This window comes from Gracilinanus agilis, chromosome 4 (assembly GCF_016433145.1).
Source record: "Gracilinanus agilis isolate LMUSP501 chromosome 4, AgileGrace, whole genome shotgun sequence".
Classification (NCBI taxonomy): domain Eukaryota; kingdom Metazoa; phylum Chordata; class Mammalia; order Didelphimorphia; family Didelphidae; genus Gracilinanus; species Gracilinanus agilis.
The window spans coordinates 37,330,999-37,352,767 of record NC_058133.1 but is presented as its reverse complement, the minus strand read 5'-3'; the positions used below and the strand labels follow the sequence as shown (position 1 = coordinate 37,352,767).

The 21,769-nt window shown below is 35.7% G+C and overlaps 1 protein-coding gene across 1 annotated transcript in view; it reads right to left on the bottom strand.

Annotated features, from left to right (window-relative positions):
• HFM1 (helicase for meiosis 1) overlaps positions 1-21,769 on the bottom strand; it is a 165,491-nt gene that overhangs the window by 16,654 nt on the left and 127,068 nt on the right. Inside the window, exons 35-36 of the mRNA XM_044674840.1 lie at positions 19,418-19,612; positions 6,434-6,565 (exon numbers count right to left, since the gene is read on the bottom strand). Coding sequence (XP_044530775.1) covers positions 6,434-6,565; positions 19,418-19,612 — 327 coding nt within the window. The remainder of the gene's footprint in view (positions 1-6,433; positions 6,566-19,417; positions 19,613-21,769) is intronic.

Genomic DNA, 21,769 nt, shown 5'->3' with positions numbered 1-21,769 from the left:
ATAGTTATATTGACTGAACTAAGAATTTCTCAAACACATGGCTTCAGTTTCTTTGTCTTTAGACCGAAGGAAATCGGCTAGATAACCCTCAAAGACACTTCCCTGCACTAATATTCTATGATCCTACGTGCTCCTGCACTCCCATCAACCACTGAGACTTTCAGAATCTTTACATTTTTGGCTTCTCTCTTTTTTAATTTTTAGGAGCAAGACCAAATGTAATTGATTGTCCATTTGGGCAACCATCCATTTAAAAACAAATTGAAATCTGAGGTCTTTTAAAGGGAACTGAAAGCTATCCATGTGAGGTTGACGAGTTCTCAGAACACAGGAGTTACTTCTAAAAATAAGCAAAATATATTGAACTCAGAAGTCCACCCCATTCAGGACCAACACATATGAACATTTGCTTCCAAATCAAAATATATACCTTGTGGAAGATATAGGAATATATTCAGGGCATTATTTCTACCTTACAAAGTTCAGCTAGTTCATTCCTCTTCATGCTTTCTACTTGGCCAAACAATGAAAAATCCAATGTTTTGGTCAGATGGGACAAAGTCAAACTGAGGGTCAGCAGCCTTATGAACAGAGTCTTTGAATTATCTCATAAATACACTAGGTGAAAAGGTCCAATGAGTCAATTCACAGTGTTGCTAAGAGTTGGGGGTTTGGAAGGAATGTGATATCCAGAATTTTTACAAAGCAATATTTAGGAATCTACAAGCCAATCTAAATACATGTACCTTGCTTCTTAGTAATATTCAGGAATGTTTTAGCAGATGCTGACACTTCCAAAATCATTAAATAAATTATAATTATTATACTATTTTGGTTCTTTGAGAAAGACAACAAAGGGTATGCAGATACCCATATTTTAGTAGAGAAATACCTAGTATATTAGAGTAAGGATTCTAAATAATCAAAAAACTCTGCATTAGAAAGTTCAGATTCATTTGAGTAATTATCTAAATTAATAATTTAAAAAGAAGAGTTTTTAGAATTTAATGTTTATTTCTTTCAAGAACAAAGTCAAACAGTAGGGTAGTAAACTTTGTTCAGAATTCCTTAAAGTTCTTCTGAACATGAATAATGAAATTAATATATTATAATATTTCTCACTATAGATTAAAAATTAAATTAAAGTAATTTAAAATAAAAGAGATATGACAATGTGCTGCAAATAGAAATTGAGGAAAATCCCCAAAGAATAGGAAATGGTTGGTTGATGGACAGGCCATGAAAATGAAAAGACAATCATATGAAGCAATAAAACCTATTGGGAAAAACGTGAAATTTAGATATTGAGAGTTCATAATTTTTGACAAAAAAATCTAATAACAATTGCTAATCCCCTTCTCTTCTTTCAGATTTAATTTAAGAATAAAAATAGAATAACTTCAAGAGTAATTTTATTAAGTCATATTTTCATAAGAAGCCAAATGTGGATGCTCATTGTATTGTCAATACAATTGTATTGTTTCTTTAACTTTCAAGTCTTATTTCATGAACTATATGCCTGATTTCCTGAGTCAAAAATGTAAAGAGTCATATACCAGCAGAGTTGTATGCAGAAACTAATGTCCTCATGACAACATAGAAATACTATAGTTTCAGGCTCCATAAAAACAGAGCTCTAGAATTCCCAAATTAACTAAGATGAAGCCCAAATGAGGCTGTCCTCAAATGCCTCAGTTTATAGCCCTTTAACCTAGGATAGTTTATGGAAAACCACTTGCCCTCTGAGACTTTTTAAAAAAAAGATCTCTATGCCCATAGAAGTGATCACAAGAAAATATTTTCCACTTGTACTAGCTTTGTTCACTAAAGTTATACCCCCAATGACTAAACCAAGTTTTCCTGTTGGAAATACATTGCTTAGCATCTTGCCTAGAAACTAGGATTTTTAAATCAAGAAGCTATCTTGGGAAGGATAAAGCAGTGGGGTATTGGGTGGGGATGGAGGAAAAAGTAAAAGGGTCAGATAGATTTTAGATATCTAAGAGAGAAAACAAAGTGCTCGAATCTGGTAGATCTGGATAGCAGTGGGTAGGAAAATGGAGTTTCAAGACCATTGCAGGGGAAAAGACACTATGATGAAGACCTCCCTGAGAGGGTAGGGAGAAGCACTGAGGAACTCTGTTTCAGAAGACAGAGGTACTGCCAGCAGGATCTGGAGGATGAAGTTGGGGTGTCCTCCTAAATCTAGTTCAGGATCTCCAGAAAGGGTCCTCTGAAATCTTGAAGCACTAAAGACAAGACAGCATGATGTCCTATATAGAGTTGGACTTAAGAGCCTGGAAGACCTGAATTCAAACCCCTCTTCAGGCACTAATGAGTTGTGTGAACCTTGGAAAGTCACTTCCCCTTTTGTTTCATCTCTGAAAAGAAAGGGGTAAATCTTGGTGACCGGGAGAGTCCTTTCCAACTCTACATCTGTGATCCTATTATTAAAAGAGACTTAGATTTTGAAGCCATGATGTAACTAGAAAAATGTATGTAGTCTCCTTTGCTACTAGAAGTGAGTTAAATTTGTTGTTGTTATTGGGAGTTGGGGAGAGGATGGAGAGAACAGATGCCTGATCAACTCTGATTTAAATATTTTCAGATAAAATTCTGTCATAACTTTTGATCAAATCCAATTAAAAAAGAAAACACTAGTTATTACTAACATAATTCCTCAATGTGGAGGTTCTCTACCCTGAAATAGTTCTCTAACTCAGCAAATAAGTCCCACAGAATTACCTGAGGCACAGAGAGGTTAAATGATTTATTTACCCATGGTCACACAACTTGCAAATGTCAGAGGTGGAATTTGAACACAAGTCTTCGTGACTCCAAGTCCAGAACCTTCTTTACAACGCTGTGCCGCCTCGTTTACTGCCGAGAGAATACCAGTAAGATTCTGACATAAATCAAGCAAGCAAGCAACAACATATGGAGGGTTATATATTTTTCTTACTAAATTTAGACTTTAAACATATGGAAGGAAATACTCTAATTTCTATGCTAAATATTCTTCCAAAATCCGTATCAAAAATGAAAAATATTTTTAGTTGAAGATAAACATAATCATGCTTAGTTTGAATAGATGTGAATTCTAATAAATTTAATTCATCTTGAACTTAAAATACTGGTTAACTATTTGGTGCCCAGAGAATCACAAATGATTATGATGATTGGGGCTTGATCATCAAATCACAGATTCTCAGAAGTAGGAAGATCATCAGAGACAATTGAGTCCAATCCATCAGACATCTGAATCGGATTGGCCACTTCACCATTTTTAACTGTTGAATACCCAGGAAGATTTTACTTCTTCCACTGTCTTTACCCTTCCACTTCCCCTTTTCTCCTCTAATGCACACTGATCTCTCTCTTATCTCTTTCTTTTTGAAAGGTTTAAAACAGGATTTAGTAATTTCATTTAAAACTACAGTTATATTCTCCCAAGAGGTTGATAAAAACAATAACAACAACTAGCATTTATATAGTACTTTAAAAAGCATATTTCTTTTATTTTATATGACATAATATTATATGTAACATCATAATACATATGGTTTGTTATAAATATGTAATAATTTATAATGAATATACTTACCAAGAGAAATAAATTCTTACATTGGCTATGTTCAAAAATCTATGTTGTTCTTTTTTTTTTTCTCTTCTGCCCTCCTCTCCCCCAAGAAGGCAGGCTACATTACATAGGTTGGACATATATCATCGTAGAATATATATTTCTTTGCTAGTTATGTTGTGAAACAAGAGACATATTGCTTATACTAGAGAGAAATTTGTGGAGAAAATAAAGTGAAGAATGGTATGTTTCAATCTGCATTCAGACGCCATCTGTTCCTTCTATGGCAATGGATAGCCTTTTCCATCCTGGGGCCCTTGGAGTTCTCCTGGATTTTTGTCTTGTTGAAAATAATTAAGTTTTCTCTGTTCTCTCTTAATTTCCTTCAAACCTTTTTTCATCCTCATTTTTCACATTAACCCAAAGTGGATGAATAACATTTTTCCTTTGGTCCTAAACTTGACCACGTCTATCTATATAAGTGTTAATTCTTAGGCTTATTATTATTCAAAGATAATCATTTAAATCAAGAGTTTAATTGGTCAGGGCTAGACTCTTTCGGTTAACTTTTTGCAGGATCTAGACAGATCATTGGGGGCACTTAAGTGGCTCAGTGGATTGAGAGCCAGGCCCAGAGACTGGAGGTCCTGGGTTCAAATCTGACCTCAGACATATGCTAGCTAGGTGACCCTGGGCAAGTCACTTAACCCTATTGCTTAGCCCTTACCACTCTTCTGCCTTGAAACCAATACTCAGTATTAATTCTAAGACCAAAGGTAAGGGTTTAACTTTTTTTTTTTTAAAGGAATTGTGGATACTTGTTATAATGCTCTCTGGTGATCTGACATTTCTTCTTTAAAGCCATGCAAACTTCACAGTCCAATTTGTCCTTAGTGTATTCTGGTGTTTATACTTAACATTATAATAAGATGTATGATTTTTAAAACATTAATATATAACAGTCTCAATTTAATCTATGCACATACATTATAATACATGACTGTAATATTCATAAAGACAGCAGAAATAACAGAGGAAAAACCCTTTTAGGACTAAGTTGTTCTATAACTAGGACACCTAAAAATGCCAAATGCAGCTAGAGAACAAAGAACAATTATAGTTCTAATTTCTGGCCAAATCATTAGGAGTTTATAAGAAAAATATCACTAGTACTAAGAACTGAAATATGGTGGTAAAAGTACAAGACCAGGAATCAGGAGGCTTGAATTTTAGTCTTGGTTCTTCCATTGCTTAGCCATAAGACCTTGGTAAAAATCGATCTGCCCCTGAGCTCAGGTCTCCTTACTTGTCAGAGGAGGCCGTTGTCCTTCTAGTCATTCAATTGTTCTCTTTCCTTCATTAAAGATAAAGATACTGCCAAGAGAAAAGAAGAAAACTGGAGGGGTTTTTCCTTAAAAACAAGAAAACTTGCAGAAAAGTCCAGGTATTGAAAAGATTCTTAAGGGTTACTATCTGTTAATAGTATCTCAATGGTTAATCTTTCAAGATTACACTTAACATTATAATAAGATGTATATTGTATAGACATAAAAAGTATAGACATAAAAACACATAATTTTATCACGTGTCCTATTTTAAATGATTGAGCCATCTCCTGTGACAATGAAGTATTTCAAGCAAATTGCATCAGTTCGAGCTGAATTTTCCTCACTTCTTTTTTAACTCTTTCCTTTGGTCCTAGTAACAACTCTAGGAGAGAAGAGTGGCAATGGCTAGGCAATCTGGTTTAAGAGACTGGCCCAGGGTCACACAGTGAGGAAGTATCTGAGGTCACATTTGAACCCTGAACTTTCTGAATCCAGACCTGGCACTCTATCCACTGTGACACCTTACTGCCCCTCTTTAGTTAAAAAAAATTTATAGGTACCAAATATAGGGCTCAAACTACAAATTCATGCATATCACTTTCTTAGATTGTTTTATTTTCCAAAGTTTTACATACTCATATTGGAAATTAATTTTAAAAGTTTTGCAATATATAGAAACGTATTTTCACATGGGATGGCAAGATTGAAGCCTGCTTTTTTGAATAATCATCTTTGCATAAAACTCATTCAAACCAAGACTGCAAAGATACTGTAAATATTTCTCAAGCTACATTTTAAAATATACAGCTGATATAGGAGCATTACAAATACATTATACAATTTGGAAAGAAAATAACTTGAACCAAAATGCAATTTTTAAAACTATCTTTTTATACTTTTTTTTTAAACCCTTAACTTCTGTGTATTGACTTATAGGTGGAAGATTGGTAAGGGTAGGCAATGGGGGTCAAGTGACTTGCCCAGGGTCACACAGCTGGGAAGTGTCTGAGGCCAGATTTGAACCTAGGACCTCCCGTCTCTAGGCCTGGCTCTCAATCCACTGAGCCACCCAGCTGCCCCCTCTTTTTATACTTTTATTTTCAATTAACAAGCATTTTCTCTCCCTTTACCCACAAAAAAATTGGGGGGGGGGGAATTTGTTGAAGATGTGTGTGTGTGTGCACGTGTGTGAAGCAAAATAAATTCCCAATTTGGCTATGTCTAAAAAACAAGTTACCGTAGGCACAGAAGTTTTTTTTTTAAACCCTTCTCTTCCATCTTAGAATCCATACTGTGTATTGGTTCCAAGGCAGAAGTATAAGGGCTAGGTAATGAAGGTTAAGTGACTTGCCCAGGGTCACCCAGCTAGGTTTGCTCTCTAGCTCATTTTACAGATGAGGAAACTGAAGCAAACAGGATGAAGCAACTTGCCCAGAGTCACACAGCTAAGAAGTGCCTAAGCCCAGATTTGAACTCAGAAAGAGAGGTCTTTCCGACTCTAGGCTCAGTGCTCTATCCACCATACCATGCAGCTGTCCTGTCACAGGTATAGCTACTGCTTCTATGGCCCATGTAATAGCCGTGCAAAGGGGTTCTTTACTGGGGCTGATCAAGATTTTCTTGAGTGGATTTTGACTTCGGTTCTGGAAGCCAGCCCCTAAATTTAGAAAGTGGGTGAAACGTTTAGCTTTCAAGAAAAAGAACACCAAAATGTGGGGAAAGGCAGGATATGGCTATTAGGCCTGAATTTTCAAACTTGGAGGAGTCTAAGGACAATGGAAGGTCCACTATTGCTTTACAGAAGGTCAGTAGAAAGCCTCAAAGGTTGGCTTGAAACAAAGTCTTATTAAAAGATGTGGCAGGACTTCCTAATTAGATTGCTTCCCAGCTAAACCAGGGAGCTCTGCCCCTTCAGGGATGGGGACCCCTCTTCCTAACAACTGCTTGTTGGAGGTGGTCTATCTCCCTGGGAATCTGACCATGCGATTCTGGGTCCAGAGAGCATTTTTCTTGTCTTTCTTAGTTTTGTGTGTGGGTAGGAGGAGGCAGCTGAGGCACGGAGAAGACCTGGCCCCAGCTTGGGCTAATTTGGCTTTTATTTTAGAGTTATATTCTGGCTATCAGGGAGAATTCTTATAGAAAGGATTTGGGGGAAAGACCTTTTATCTGGTCACTGTACTTACTGGATGAGAAGTAAAACTTTTTGACCAATCTCCCCACCTCCCCTGCCTTGTGTTTAAGAGAATAAGGAGAGCCACCATGGTAATGAAATGCTGCAGCATCTGAGATGCCTGAAGTGTCCAGTGTATGCCATCCAGCCCCCTTTTTCCTTTATTACAGCTGATGATATGGAGGCCTCTGCAGGTTAGACAACTTGCCCAATGTCACACAGGCGAGTATTTCATGCTCAAAACTTTTTTTTTCAAATTATCATGAGAATAAAACAAAAAATTCACAATCTTGAAAGAACTAAGCTGCAGCACAAATAAAAGGCCACACAGTAAAATTTCTCAGAATTAGTGACTTGGGTCACCCGTGGCACTGTGGACATGTCAAGCCCTGTTTTAAAGAAAGGATTGTGGGGAAGATGGAAATCTTTGCACTCTTTTTTTGGAGAGGGGATTCAAATTTAAACATATTAGCAAATGGCTCAAGTAAGCCAAAACAGTAGATAATCCAAATGACATTTCTATTTTGCTTTGGAATGCATTAATGTTTCATTTGTTGCAGATTTAGCTTCTAATTATATTTTAATTAAGCTAATATTAAAATTTGCATTCCCAGAGCACACAGTGATGGTGGGCAGGAAATCAGCACAGACGTGTGCTGGATTACAGCAGAAGGCAGCCTAATGAAAATATGAAAAATTTGCTATGGGTTATTCACCCAGTGGCTAATCGTATCTGCTTATAATTACTTACTCCATTAAGGATACAAAAAGTATTAAGTTTAATATTCTAACCAATCAACTTTTTTCCATATGGCTTAAATGTAAGGCTGAAGGGGCCCATTTTGGTTATTTAAGTGAAGAGTTTAAGAAGTGAAATTAAACAAATACATGTATACACTCACTAAACAAAACACTATAATAATGAAATGGTTTAGGCAGTCATCTATGATTTTCTGTAGTAAGGTATGTTGTGAGGAAGATTATTACTTAGTTATTAGCTTGGTATTAGTATTAGACTTAGCAGGAAGGGCTGGAGAATTCCACATGGAATGGGGGAAGCAGGAAGTGGCTGGCACTCTCTGAGAAGGACTCCATGGTGGGAGTTACAGGCAGTAACTGATTCCCTGGGAGACCTCAGAGCTAGTGGAGTTGCACCCCTATTCCCTGGGATCCTGGAGTGTGGTGAAGGCTGGAAGCAGAGGACATCTATCCTGTACAACAGCACTGAGTAGGGAGTGATCTGCGATCTGGTGGACAGCTTGCAGACTCCTCTCCCTACTGGGCTGCTTTGGACCATCAGTTCTGGAGGAGTTGGTTCCTGGCATCCTGATAACATCTCTGGACCCTATTGTAAGGATTCCCACTCCAGTCCTGTTATTCTCTGGGCCCTGGCTGGCTTAGGTCTTAGATTAGTGTAGAGAAGTCCCTCCCTTGACCCTGTGGTTTGCCCTTAGCTTGTAAGTGTAGAATCCCTTATTCCCATCCTTTATTATTGTTTCCCTCAATATATAAACCTTTGCCTTTTACTTGCTGGCCTCCACAGGCCGAGTCTTGATACTGCAGAGTGGCAGTAGGGCCAACTGCCACTTCAGTTGTTGTCACCTCCTTGGCAGTAAACCCTGGCCTCCCTACCTTGTTTGGTCCTGTCCATCTGCCATTCCTGTCTCTCTCACCCCAGTGTGAACCCACAAATAATAATAGTTAACATCCCTGGTAACCCTCCATTACAGGTATCACTGTAACACCTAGTAGCATAAATATTTAGGGTTTATATTTTTTAAGTTTTTAATTAATATAATTTATTTACAAATGTTTCAGCCCTTCCTTCCCCTCCCCACATCATAGAAGGCATCATCTGGGAGACAAATATGAATATTTAGATCTCCTTTCATTCTCTGGAGGTGACATTCACAAGTTATTATTCAAATATTAAATCTGTAGCTATATATAATGTTCTCTTACATCTACTCATTTCACTTTTCTTTATCCCATATGGCTCTTTCCAAGTTTTTAAAAAATTAGCCTGTTGATCATTTCTTATGGTGAAGTAGTATTCCATCACAATTACATATCACAACATGCCCAGCCATTCCCCAATTGATGGGCATGCCCTCAATTTCCACTTCTTTGCCATGACAAAAAGAGCTGCTATAAATATTTTGTAACATATAGATTCTCTTCCCTTCCCCCTGATCTCTTAGGGAATAGATAGCAAATTGCTAGGTCCAAGAGTATACATAGTTTTATAACTCTCTGGGTATAATTACAAATTGCCCTCCAAAACCATTTTTCTACATCTCCACCAACATTTGTCATTTTGCCATTTTGTCATTTCAGTCAATCTGATGAATGTGAGATGGTATTTCAGAATTGCTTTGGTTTGCATTTCTCTAATCAGTAGTGATTTAGAGCATTTTTTCATATATCTATATATGGCTTTAATTTCTTCATCTGAAAATTCTCTTCATATTTTTTGCCCAGCCATCGACTGGGAGATGGCTTTTATTCTTATAAATTTGAAAAATTTCTCTACTTATTGTAGATATGAGGCTTTTATTTGAGAGACTGTCTATAAGATGTTTTCACAATTTTCAGCTTTCCTTTTGATCTAGGCAACATTTGTTTCATTTGTCCATGGTGACATGTTTTATTTGAACAAAAACTTTCAATATACTCAAAACTATTTATTTTACATGCCACAAGGATCTCCATCTCATATCTTATTGACTCATAAATTCCCCTCCTTTCCATAAATCTGACAGGTAATATGCTTCCTGTTCTAATTTGCTTACGATATCTACTTTTATGTCTAGATCATGTTTCCATTTTGATCTTATCTTAGTGAATGGTGTAAGATATTGGTCTACACCTAGTTTCTGCCAAACTACTTTCCACTCATCCCAACAATTTTTACCAAATAGTGACTTCTTATTCCAAAAAGGTGGATCGATGCTTTTGTCAAATACAAGGTTACTATAATTTTTTACTAGTTTGTTGTATGTTTGCCCTGTTTCACTGATCTACCTTTCTATTTCTTAGCCAGTACTAAATAGTTTTGATAATTACTACTTTTCAATACCATTTAAAATCTGGTAGTGCTAGACTTCCTTCCTTTATATTTTTTCATTAATTCTTTTAATATTCTTGATCTTTTGCTTTTTTGTTCTTCAAAATGAATTCTGGTATTATTTTTTCTAGCTCAATAAAATAATTTTAAAAATTTAATTGGAATTGCATTGAATAAGTAGATTAGTTTAGGTAGGATGGTCATTTTAACTATACTGGCTCTTCCTATTCATGAACAATTAATATTTCTCCATTTATTTAGAATTGACTTTATTTGTGTAAAAAGTGTTTTATAGTTATATTCATATAGTTCCTAGATTTGTTTTGGCAGGTATATTCCCAGGTATTTTATTCTATCTATAATTATTTTAAATGGAGTATCTCCTATCTCTTTTTGCAGGGTTTTGTTAATAATATGTAAAAATACTGATGATTTATATTAGTTTATTTTATATCCTGCTACTTTGCTAAAATTATTGATAGTTTCAACTAGCTTTTTAGTTGATTCTCTAGGTTTTACACATATACCATCATGTCCTCTGCAAACAGAGGTCAGTTTATTATTTCTATGCCCATTCTGATTCCTTCAATTTATTTTTCTGTTCTTATTGCTATTGCTGGCATTTCTAATACGATGTTAAATAATATTGGTGATAATGGGCATCCTTGTTTCACTCCTGATCTTATTTGGAAGGCTTCTAGCTTATTCCTTATCACAAATAATACACACTGATGGTTTTAATTAGATTATCATTTTAAGAAAAAATCCACTTATACACATGCTTTCCAGTGTTTTTAACAGAAACAAGGGCTATATTTTATCAAAGGCTTATTCTGCATCTATTGATATAATCATATGGGTTTTCCCCATTAGTTCTTTATTTTCTTATTTGTTTATTTTATCAATTACATGTTCCATGTAAATTTTCCAAAATTATAATGATTCAAATTGTCTCCCTTCCTACCTTTCCTCCCCGCCTTCCAGAGCTGACAAGCAATTCAATCTGGGCGACATGTATTATCAATCATATAGTTTTAAAAATTAATTTGTTATTAATATTATCAAATATTTTGCCTGTCCCCCCATTATGGAAACTTCAGTAGCTACCAGGAACAAATATCATATTCTCTGTTTGATTTTTAAAGCCCTTTATAGTCAGATCCTGTCTTAACTTTCTTATGTCTTATGACTATATTCCCTTTTACATGCTCAGATTCTCTGATACCGCTCTCCTTACAATTTGTTGCATAAAATCTTCCATTTTGAAAATTCAGGCATTTTCTCTGACTGTCTCCCATGCCTGGATCTATCTCCCATCTCCTCTCTGTCTCCTCGTTTTCTTCAAGTTTCACCCAAAATATCACCTTCTGTGTGTTATTTGCATGGTCTCCATAAGACTTTTGGCTCCCTGAGGCAAGGAATGATTTAAAAAAAGTTCTTAGCATTTAGCATAGCACCTGGCAAATAGTAGATGCTTAATAAATGCTTATTGCCTTGCATTGCCTTGCCTTTCCCCTCCATCTTTGACCTCTCTGGGGTCTGTGCCCAGCAGGGATTTTGCTATGTCAAAGGGTATAAACCACAGAGTAAATAATGCCAATAAATAATTGTTGATGGATGAATGAATGAATAAACTTGATAGAGCTTTTGGAATTAATCCCTTTTGAAAAAACAGAAAAAGAAGAACATTCCACACTTTTTTAATATTTTTACTTATTACTCGGTATTATATTATGACATTCAATCAGAAATGGACTATTTAATGTCTATTGAGTAAAGGCACATGAATAACACTGTGGAACAATTTATAAATCGTAGGCAATATATGTGAACTACTATTTGTGACATTAGAGACCACTTTTTCTCTTCCATCAATATGAGCATAAACTGAAAAAATGGCCATTATCAAAATTCTATTAAATTTAAACTGATCACCAAATAATGCTCTCTAAGTGCTATGTAATTATTAACTTCCTGAAATAAAGCCATCATTAAATTAATTTTAAAAGGTTAAATTTTAGAATGGAAAGATAAAACAGCTAAATCCTTTACAATGAAGGTAATAAAAGTTAAAATCTTGAGAAAATCTTAACTATGAAGTAATTATTTTAAAGATATCACAGTCTATTTTCACCCTTTATGATATTAATAAATACATGCAGCATCTTGTTTGCTTCTTTTAGAAAATACCATCAAATATTCCAAGAAAAGCCTTTGTTTCATTCTCTTCATCAACAGAATGATGCACACTGAAAAGAGAATAGAATTGGAGATAAGCTTCTCATCACCCAAGGGATTGAAATACCTGGTCCCTAATAAACACATTACAGATAATCTCAGAAAGTGCTGTGAGGTTAATCCCTCAAGTAAGCTTTAAAGTGCATCTTCTGACTTTATTTGCTGTGTACTCATCAGCTGGAAAGTCTTTCTGCCCAGGCAGATCACAAACTCTCTTTCTCTGATGGTCTCCCCAAACTGCCAGAGACCCTGGAAGGCTGTGACAAGGCCACGAGCTTATCAAGCCCCACCTGAATCCAGACTGCTTTGGTTTTAGTCTTTATAACTGCAGCCCTAGGACACAGCACAATGCCTGGCACACAGTACATATGTGGATAGTAATTAAATTGCACTGAATACCTGACTCCAAAGTTCACCCTCTATGTTACCTCTCTGCAAAAAATTAGGGAAAATAAAGACATAACAATGTCTAAAAGTACTCAGTAGTGAAATTAAGTATTATATGTTTCGCTACTGTACTGTTAATTCATGAGATATATTTAGTAATATGTCTTTAATAATATAAACAAGTCATGACAGACCATTAGTCAGGGGCAGATGGGTGGCTCAGTGGATTGAGAGCCAGACCTGGAGACAGGAAGTCCTGGGTTCAAATCTCACTTCACATACTTCCCAGCTGCGTGACCCTGGGCAAGTCAGTTAACCCCCATTGTCTAGCCCTTACTACTCTTCTGCCACGGAGCCAATACTTAGTACTTATTCTAAGGCTGAAGATAAGGATTAAAAAAAAACATATTAGCCTTTGGCTCCTGAAGGAGGAAGTAGAAATTGCTAAGGAAAGCTATCCTGTCCCAAGGATGGATAAAATTAGTGATATGTTCAATGAAGTGTTTACTAGGTAGAATTAGCTTAATTCTTTAGAATACTATCTTGCTTTGAAAGATGTATAAAAACTGACCAACTGATTAAAAGGCATCTTCTGAAAGAATTAAATGATCTCAAGTGAACTTTCCTGTTCAAATTCAGATGAGACATGAACAATTCTACCCTCCAGACATTTTTAAGTATATAAAAGTATATATCCAGGCATTCCTAAATAGCCAGTTCTTTGGTGCTGTGTGGTTTTACTCTTAAAGAGCATTTATTGAACTTTACTCATTAAAAGGCACAAAACTTAAATTTTTATAGCAAATCACTGTTTCTGATTTTGGTCTAGAACAGAGGTTCTTAACATTTTTTGTTATATATCTCTTTAGCAATCTAGTGAAGAATATGGACATTTCTTGGAATAATATTTTTAAATGTGTAAGATAAAATCCATAGGAATAAAAGAAACTCATTATATTGAAATAAAGATATAACATTTTTTCAGCCATGTTCACAGAACTACTGGAATCTATCCATTGACTCCTTGGGAAAGGAGGGAATCTGTGGACCCAAAGTTAAGAACCCCTGACCTAAAGATGAACCTAGAACCTAGATAAAAAATACTGAATTCCTTTATAATAATGACATTTTTACTGGTAAAATCTTGAAGTTCCTTACCTGATATCAGTTACTTTTTCACTATCATTGCTACTAACAAAAAAATCCCATTTCTTATTGAAATGAGAAGAGCTTGCTTCTTTCTTTGACCAAATGGTAGGTAGCACCTGTTCTATCACTGGTGAAACAATCTGATGCTGTTGTCCTTCTTGAAAATGATGCTAGGAGTAGAGGTTTAAAATAAAAGTTAAAGACACCAATTAATCACATTTTAAGTGAAGAAAAACAAATAAACAAATGCCCTGGGAATCTACTATAATGTTATTTTCTGAATTCATGTCAATAAATCAGAGGACAGCTGGATCCAACCAAGGGAAGATCTTTTTGGTCCTCTATTCCTTAAATCTCTTCATTTAGAGTGCATCCTGCTTTATACTGAATTCCAGGTAGTGTCAGAAAAAAACTCTAGCATAGATTTTTCCTAAATTAAGTTTGGCCGCACAAATAAGACATAGAATTTTAGTGGTGGTAACAATAATTTATCAAATAATTAAAGTATTAAATAACTACTGAAAGCATAATTATCCACTAATGAAAGATATTTGATTAAAATAAGATTTAATCTTTTTTCAACAAGTAAAAAGGCATAATCTTAAAATCTCACCATGGTCAATTATTAAAAACTGATTGGAGGCCACAACAATATCAAACTAAAATTCCTAAAGTAGAAACATTAATATCAATTGAAATCAGCACTCTTAAAACTTGTAGATATTTTAAAGATAATATTTTAAATTATCATCATTTTCTAAATGTGAGAATTTGTCAACATTATCCTTTTTATCATAAAAATAAAATCCTGGGAAAAAGCCCATAGCAACACGTTAATTTCCATACTGCTATATGGAACAGAGAATTGTGATTTTTGATGGAAGTAAAATGGGAAAATATGGACACTGACAAAGTTCTTATTAAATAGACTGCCTTTAGATATCATTGAATAAAGAAATTTTCTAGTTCAGAGATTTGTTTTTGTATACACTTTATAGATATTTATTTAAAGAATTAAAATTCTACTCTAGGCCTTCCATCATTGGATTTGTTGTTCACTCATAGACTTACCTAGATGAAAATGCAAATTAACAATGAAAATTTCCAAATTCAGTAATGAGAGGCCAAGGGCTAATGGTTGAGAGAAGCTCCTAATATAGGTCTGGATTGCTGGTGATACAGATGCTAGTGTAGATTTAATTACCTAAATTCCTTATGTGAGAGGTGGCATGGATGGTGGATATAAAGATGATTTTGGAATCAGGATAGTCTGTGTTCAGATCTAGCCTCTGACATACACTATTTGAGTGGCCCTTAACTTCTCAGTGAACTCAGACTTTCTTCTAAAACTAAGAATAGAATAGGAGATGATCTTCATTGGTAGGAGTTTCTCACTAGAAACTCAATACACAAATGAAATTACAGGGGCAGCTGGGTAGCTCAGTGGATTGAGAGCCAGGCCTGGAGACGGGAGGTCCCAGGTTCAAATCTGGCCTCAGACACTTCCCAGCTGTGTGACCCTGGGCAAGTCACTTGACCCCTATTGCTCACCTTTACCACTCTTTCACCTAGGAGCCAATACACAGAAGTTAAGGGTTTAAAAAAAAAACAAATGAAATTACAGAGGAAGCTTAAAAAGTTTCTATTTTTCTTACTTTTCAATGTTTTCTAGGTTATCTATTATTGCTCTTTGAATATTTCACTGAGAGTAGAATCTAGTCACTAATTCTCATCAATTATTAATATGGTAAAATGTCTGGCTTAGTATCAATCTTTTTTTTCATATTTACAAGACTGATGATTCACTTTTGAATTAGGTTATAATTTTTAATAGTACTGGTATATAGTCAAATGACTGCTTGTATTTTTTCTCTTTTCACAACATTATCATATTTTGGTGGGAAATACATGTAATTCTAACAGCAATTTTTAAAGATATAAAAATGATGTAAAACTCCAGAAACCAGTTTTCTTACAGTATTTGTATTTCCACGTTGCTGAGGCAATATCACTTTGGAAGCCATACTAAATTTTGAAATGATGGAGTCTTGTAAAGGAACATCTGACTTCTCAGGTGACAGGCAAAAACTAAAAATGGAAATAAATATTTTGTAACCAAGGAAAACAGTGAACTTTGGAGAATTTCATCAAAATAATTATATCAACTACATAAATAAGAGCATCATATTTCACTTCAGTATTCTGAATTATAGTTACACAGGGACCTTGAGAAGTCATTTTCATTGGTATTCTTTCAGATGAATCATACTCAATGCATCCCAGGGAGCTTAGTATCTTATATTTGAAGACTGAAAGAAATGGACACATCATAGCTTTCTTCAATCACACAATTCACAATCACTTCCATTTAAATTCTTATATCTGTCATTCATTCAGTGAACCTTTTTAAGGATCTGTTATGGCCAAATACTGTGCTAATTTTTGAGAATAAAAAGACAAAACCAAAATGGTCCCTGCTTTCAGTAACATATATAGACTAACTCCTTTCTTTTTATTTCTCACTAGCATACAGAACAGCAGGTAAGAAAACTCCATTGCAGGCTGGTACCTTCTCTGCAACTTCTAGTTTAAGAGAGTCATCTAGAGAACTAAGAATTTCAGTAATTTGCCCAAGGCCCCACAGTTAGGATGTGCCAGAATTGGTACATAAACCCAAGTCTTCCTGCTTTTAAGACAATCCTTTATCCACCATTCCTTTCTACTTGTCATTTGAAAACATTTTGAAGGTCTTAAAAGTGTTATATAAATTTTAGTTGTTGTTATTACTGCTATCTTATGCTTTGCTTGAGATAATGATAGTTCCGTCTTTTTTAATTTAGCTAAGGCATAATAGATTCTGCTCCAACCCTTTATTTTAACTGTGTCCTTCTGTTTCAAGTGTGTTTATTGAAAACATATTGCTAGATTCTGGTTTCTAATCTATTCTGCTGTTTCCATTTTCTGGGTGAGTTCACTCCATTCATATTCATAGTTATGACTGTTGCGTATTGCCCTCATTCTATTTTATTATTTATCCATGTCTCTTTTTTATCCTGTCCTTCCTCAAAAGTCTCTTTTTCTTCTGACCATTGACCCACTTAATCTTAATGCTCTCTCTTATCACTCCCCTCTTTTCTTTTAGCCTCTTCCCTTTTCACTTGGACTAAGACAGATTTTTATACCCAATGGAATGTGTATACACATTCTTCCCTCGTGGACCAGTGCAGGTGAGAGTGAAATTCAAATCTTGCCTGACCCTCTTCATTATAAAAATTCTTCCATATATACTTCTTTTATGTGAGATAATTTCTCCATTCTTCTTCTCCATTTCCCTTTCTTGTAGTTCATCCTTCTTTCTCATTCTTCCATTTTTCCTTTGAGATCAAAATAGACTCAGCCCATGCCCTTAGTCAAAATAGACTCCTTTGAAGTGTCCTAAAAAGTTCTTGGGGAGTTGCATATATGATGTTCCCATGTGGAATACAGTTTAAACTTATTAAGTTCTGCAATGTTTCTTACTCATATTTACCATTTTATGTCTCTTTGATCTTGTGTCTGAATGTCATATTTTCTAGTCAACTCAAGTCTTTCCATCAGGAATAATTAGAAATCCTTTATTTCATTAAATATCATTAATATATTAAAAAAATAACTCCTTAAAATAACTTCCCCAATAGGGTTACATTGTTTTGCTGAGTAGGTTATTCTTAGTTGTAATACTAGCTCCTTTGTCTTCTGGAATAACATTCCAAGCTTTCTACTTCTTTTTTTTCCTGCTAAATCTAGTGTGATCTTGGTATTTGAATTTATTCTTTCTGGTCACTTGAAATTTATTTTCCTTGATTGAGATGCTCTGGGACTTGGTATAATACTTTAAAAAATTTTTTTAAACCCTTAATTTCTGTGTATTGGCTCCTAGGTGGAAGAGTGGTAAGGGTGGGCAATGGGGGTCAAGTGACTTGCCCAGACACAGCTGGGAAGTGTCTGAGGCCGGATTTGAACCTAGGACCTCCCATCTCTAGGCCTGACTCTCAATCCACTGAGCTACCCAGTTGCCCCTGGGACTTGGTATAATATTACTGGGAGTTTTCATTTCATTTCATTCATCTTTCAGGAGGTGATTAATGGATTTTAAAATTTTCTATTTTTCACTCTGGTTCTAAGATATCTGGGCAGTTTTCCTTTATAATTTCTTGAAATGGTCTTTTTAAAGAATCATGGTTTCTAGGTAGTCCTAAATTAACTCTCCTCATTCTATTTCCCAGAACTTTTTTCCTCTGAGATATTTAACATTTTCTTCTATTTTTCACTCTTTTGACTTCACTTCATTGTGTCTTTATATGTCTCATGAAGTTTCTACTTGCCTAATTTTAATTTTTTAGGATTTATTTTCTTCAGTGAGGTTTTGTTCCTTTTTCCCCATGTTGCTAATTTTGCTTTTTAAGGAGTTATTTTCTATAGTGAGCTTTTGTATCTCTTTTACCAAGCTATTAATTCTCTTTTCATAATTTTATTGCATTGCTCACATCTCATTTCCTTTACTAGTCTTGTTTGATTTTTTAAATAATTGGTTTTTTAAACATTTCTTTCTTTAGCTCTTCTAGGAATCTTGTTGGGCATATGTGCAATCTCTATTTCCTTGTAAATGTTTTAGATTTCTGGAGTAGCATTCTTCTTCTGAGTTTGTTTCTTGACCTTCACTATCACCATAATACATTTTTTATGGACATGTTCTTTTTTGTTTGCTCATTTTCTCTAGTCTATTTCTTGATTTCAAACTTTAAGTTAAAATTGGGCTCTGATTTTCTGGTGGGAGGGGAGCAATAATTCCCAAGCTTCATGCTTTTTCTCCCTGCTGTTTTCATAGCTAGTTCTGTAAAATTTTGGTGTTTCCAAGGTGATGCATTATGGGGAGGGATATGGTCATTGCTCTGTTTGTTTGTATTATGGCCCTTAATCATGAAGTACCTCTACTTCCTTGTGACCACAAATGTTAGTGCTGCCTTGGTACTGTGCATAAGGCCCCTGCTCTCTTGTGACTGCAACTTGTACCTGGGTAATGGGCAGTGGATTTGCTAAACTGCACCTGCTCCACATGGGAATCCCCTATCAACTCTTTCTGACCTGATGTCAATCATACCATCTTTGGGCAGTGAGTATGCTGTTCTTGTTATTGTTGCTGCCATTTACAAGGACCATAGCCTAAATCTTCAATGTGCTGGGTTCCCAGTGAGCCCTTCAGACCTCTAAAGTTGTTCCTGGGCTTGAAAAATGTCTTATCCCAACCTTTTGCTGGTTATGCTGCTCCATAAATCTATATGATATATTATTGTAAAGTTGTTTGGAGGGGAAGATGGCGGCTTAGACGGAGCAAATCTTCAGACCTCCATACTCTTTCACACCAAGATATAAAACAGGGCGGCTTTGAAAGGAAAGAAAACCAATCTGAAATCAGGCCAGAGCAGGCGGACCCTACTGCTGGACAGCTCAAGAAGTACAACAAGAAAAAGTCTTGAATTCTTGAACTGTTGGGTCTGAGGAAATAGAAGGGGGATCCCAGGACCTCTCCCCAATGGGCTGTGCGGAGTCTCCAGCGGCCCCTGAAATCTCCAGGCTGGCAAACACACCAGCCTGGAAAGAGGGCCTTGCTGGCGTCAGACTCAAGGAGTTGAACACAGACACCATGGAGGTGGCTGGGGGAGAAAGCCAGAGACACACAGAAAAAAATGCTCAGAAGGTAGCAGCTTACATGAAGCAAAACTTTGGGCCTGTGTGCTTTACCACACTGAGATAGAAAACAAAGTGATTCAAGAGGAAAGAAAACCAAGTCTAACAGCAAGACAGAGCAGGGGGACCCTACTGCTAGACAGCTCAGCACAAACACTCCATCTTGCCCCCCTTTTTCTCTTGAGGTTTTAGCTTCAGGGCACATTAAGCAATAACAGACTAACCCAGTCCAGGCTTAATCCCCTCAACTGGACAGACAAGAAATCTTCAGAGGGAAGGGAAACTCCAACACACACACATATACCCTCCCTCAACCCCCAACCAGAGCCTAGACTTCAGAGAAAGTAACTACGATCTCCATTGCCAGCTGGGAGAAGTTCTTTCATCAAAGCTCATTAAATCCATCTGCTTAACCTAGCAGAACAGAGAAGGTAAAAAATACGAGTAAACAACATAAAAAGAGAAAATAAATTACAATTCACAGCTTCTTACCAGGAAGCAAAAAAAGAGCAAATGAAATAGAAGAAGAGGAGGAAGCTCCAGCAACCTGGACACAGGCTATGGAAGATCACAAAATTCAGTTAACTCAAGAACTTCAAGAACTCAAAAAACAATCAAGAGAGGCTGAAGACAATTGGAAAAAGGAAATACATGAACTAAAACAAGAAAATAAGGTATTAAAAGCCAAAATTGACCAGCTTGAAAACGAAGCAAAGAAGGTGAAAGATGATCTAAAAAGAAAAATCAGACCATAAGGAGAAGGATGACCAAAAAGCCAGGGATGAAATCCAGTCTTTAAAAAACAGAACTCAACAACTAGAAGCAAATAACTTCACAAGGCAGCAAGAATAGATAAAACAAAATTTAAAAAACTGAAAAATTTGAGAAGAATATGAAACACCTCATTGTTCAACCAAAGTTCTGGAGAACAGAGATAGAAGAGACAATTTAAGAATTATTGGCCTACTGGAACATCATGACAAAAGAAAAAGTCTGGACATCATCCTACAGGAAATTATCCAAGAAAACTTCCCTGACATTCTCAAACAAGAGGGAAAAGTGGAAACTGAAAGAATCCACAGATCACCTCCTACATTTATTTTTTATTTTATTTTTTTTAAACCCTTAACTTCTGTGTATTGGCTCATAGGTGGAAGAGTGGTAAGGGTGGGCAATGGGGGTCAAGTGGCTTGCCCAGGGTCACATAGCAGGGAAGTGTCTGAGGCCTCACCTCCTACATTAAATCCACAACTGACAACTTCCAGAATATTATAGCCAAATTCAAAAACTACCAGACCAAGGAAAAAATATTACAAGCTGCTAAGAATAAGTTATTCAGATACCAGGGAACCACAGTTAGGATAGCACAGGATCTGGTTGCATGTACACTGAAGGACTGGAAAGCATGGAATATAATATTCTGGAAAGCAAGAGAACTGGGTCTACACCCAAGAATCAAATATCCAGCAAAACTGACTATATTTTTGCAGGGGAAAGTATGGCCATTCAATAAAACTGAAGACTTCTAAGAGTTCATAAAGAAAAAACCGGACTTAAACAGAGAGTTTGCTGCCCAAACACAGAACTCAAAAGAATCACCATTAGGTAATTAAGAAAAAGGGAGAAAAAAACAAACCAAAGTTTTTCTTTAAGGGACCTAAAAGTTCAATCGATTTGTATCCCTAGAAGAAAAGAATATATTGGCAAATATTAAAAATTCTTATTATCAACAGGGCAACTAGAAGAAGTTTACTTAGAGGGAACAGTGACAAACTGTATAGGATGAAATGTCAAGATATATATATATATATATATATACACACACACATACATGCACACACACACACACACAAAAAAAAATAGGGGGAAAAGAAGGTAATAATAAGAAAAATAGGAAAACAAACAAAAAGGAATAAATTTATATTCCATAAAGAAGCTCCTGGGACCAACAGGGAAAAATAACAATACACTGTAAGAGTAAAGAGGTTAGAGAGAGGAAATATTCAATACTTAAGTGCATTTAAATCAACTTAAAGAGGGAAGAACAATGGGATCCATTGGGGCAGAGAATTGATTCACGCCCTATAGAGAAGTAGAAGGGTAACCAACGGGCTGGTGGGGAG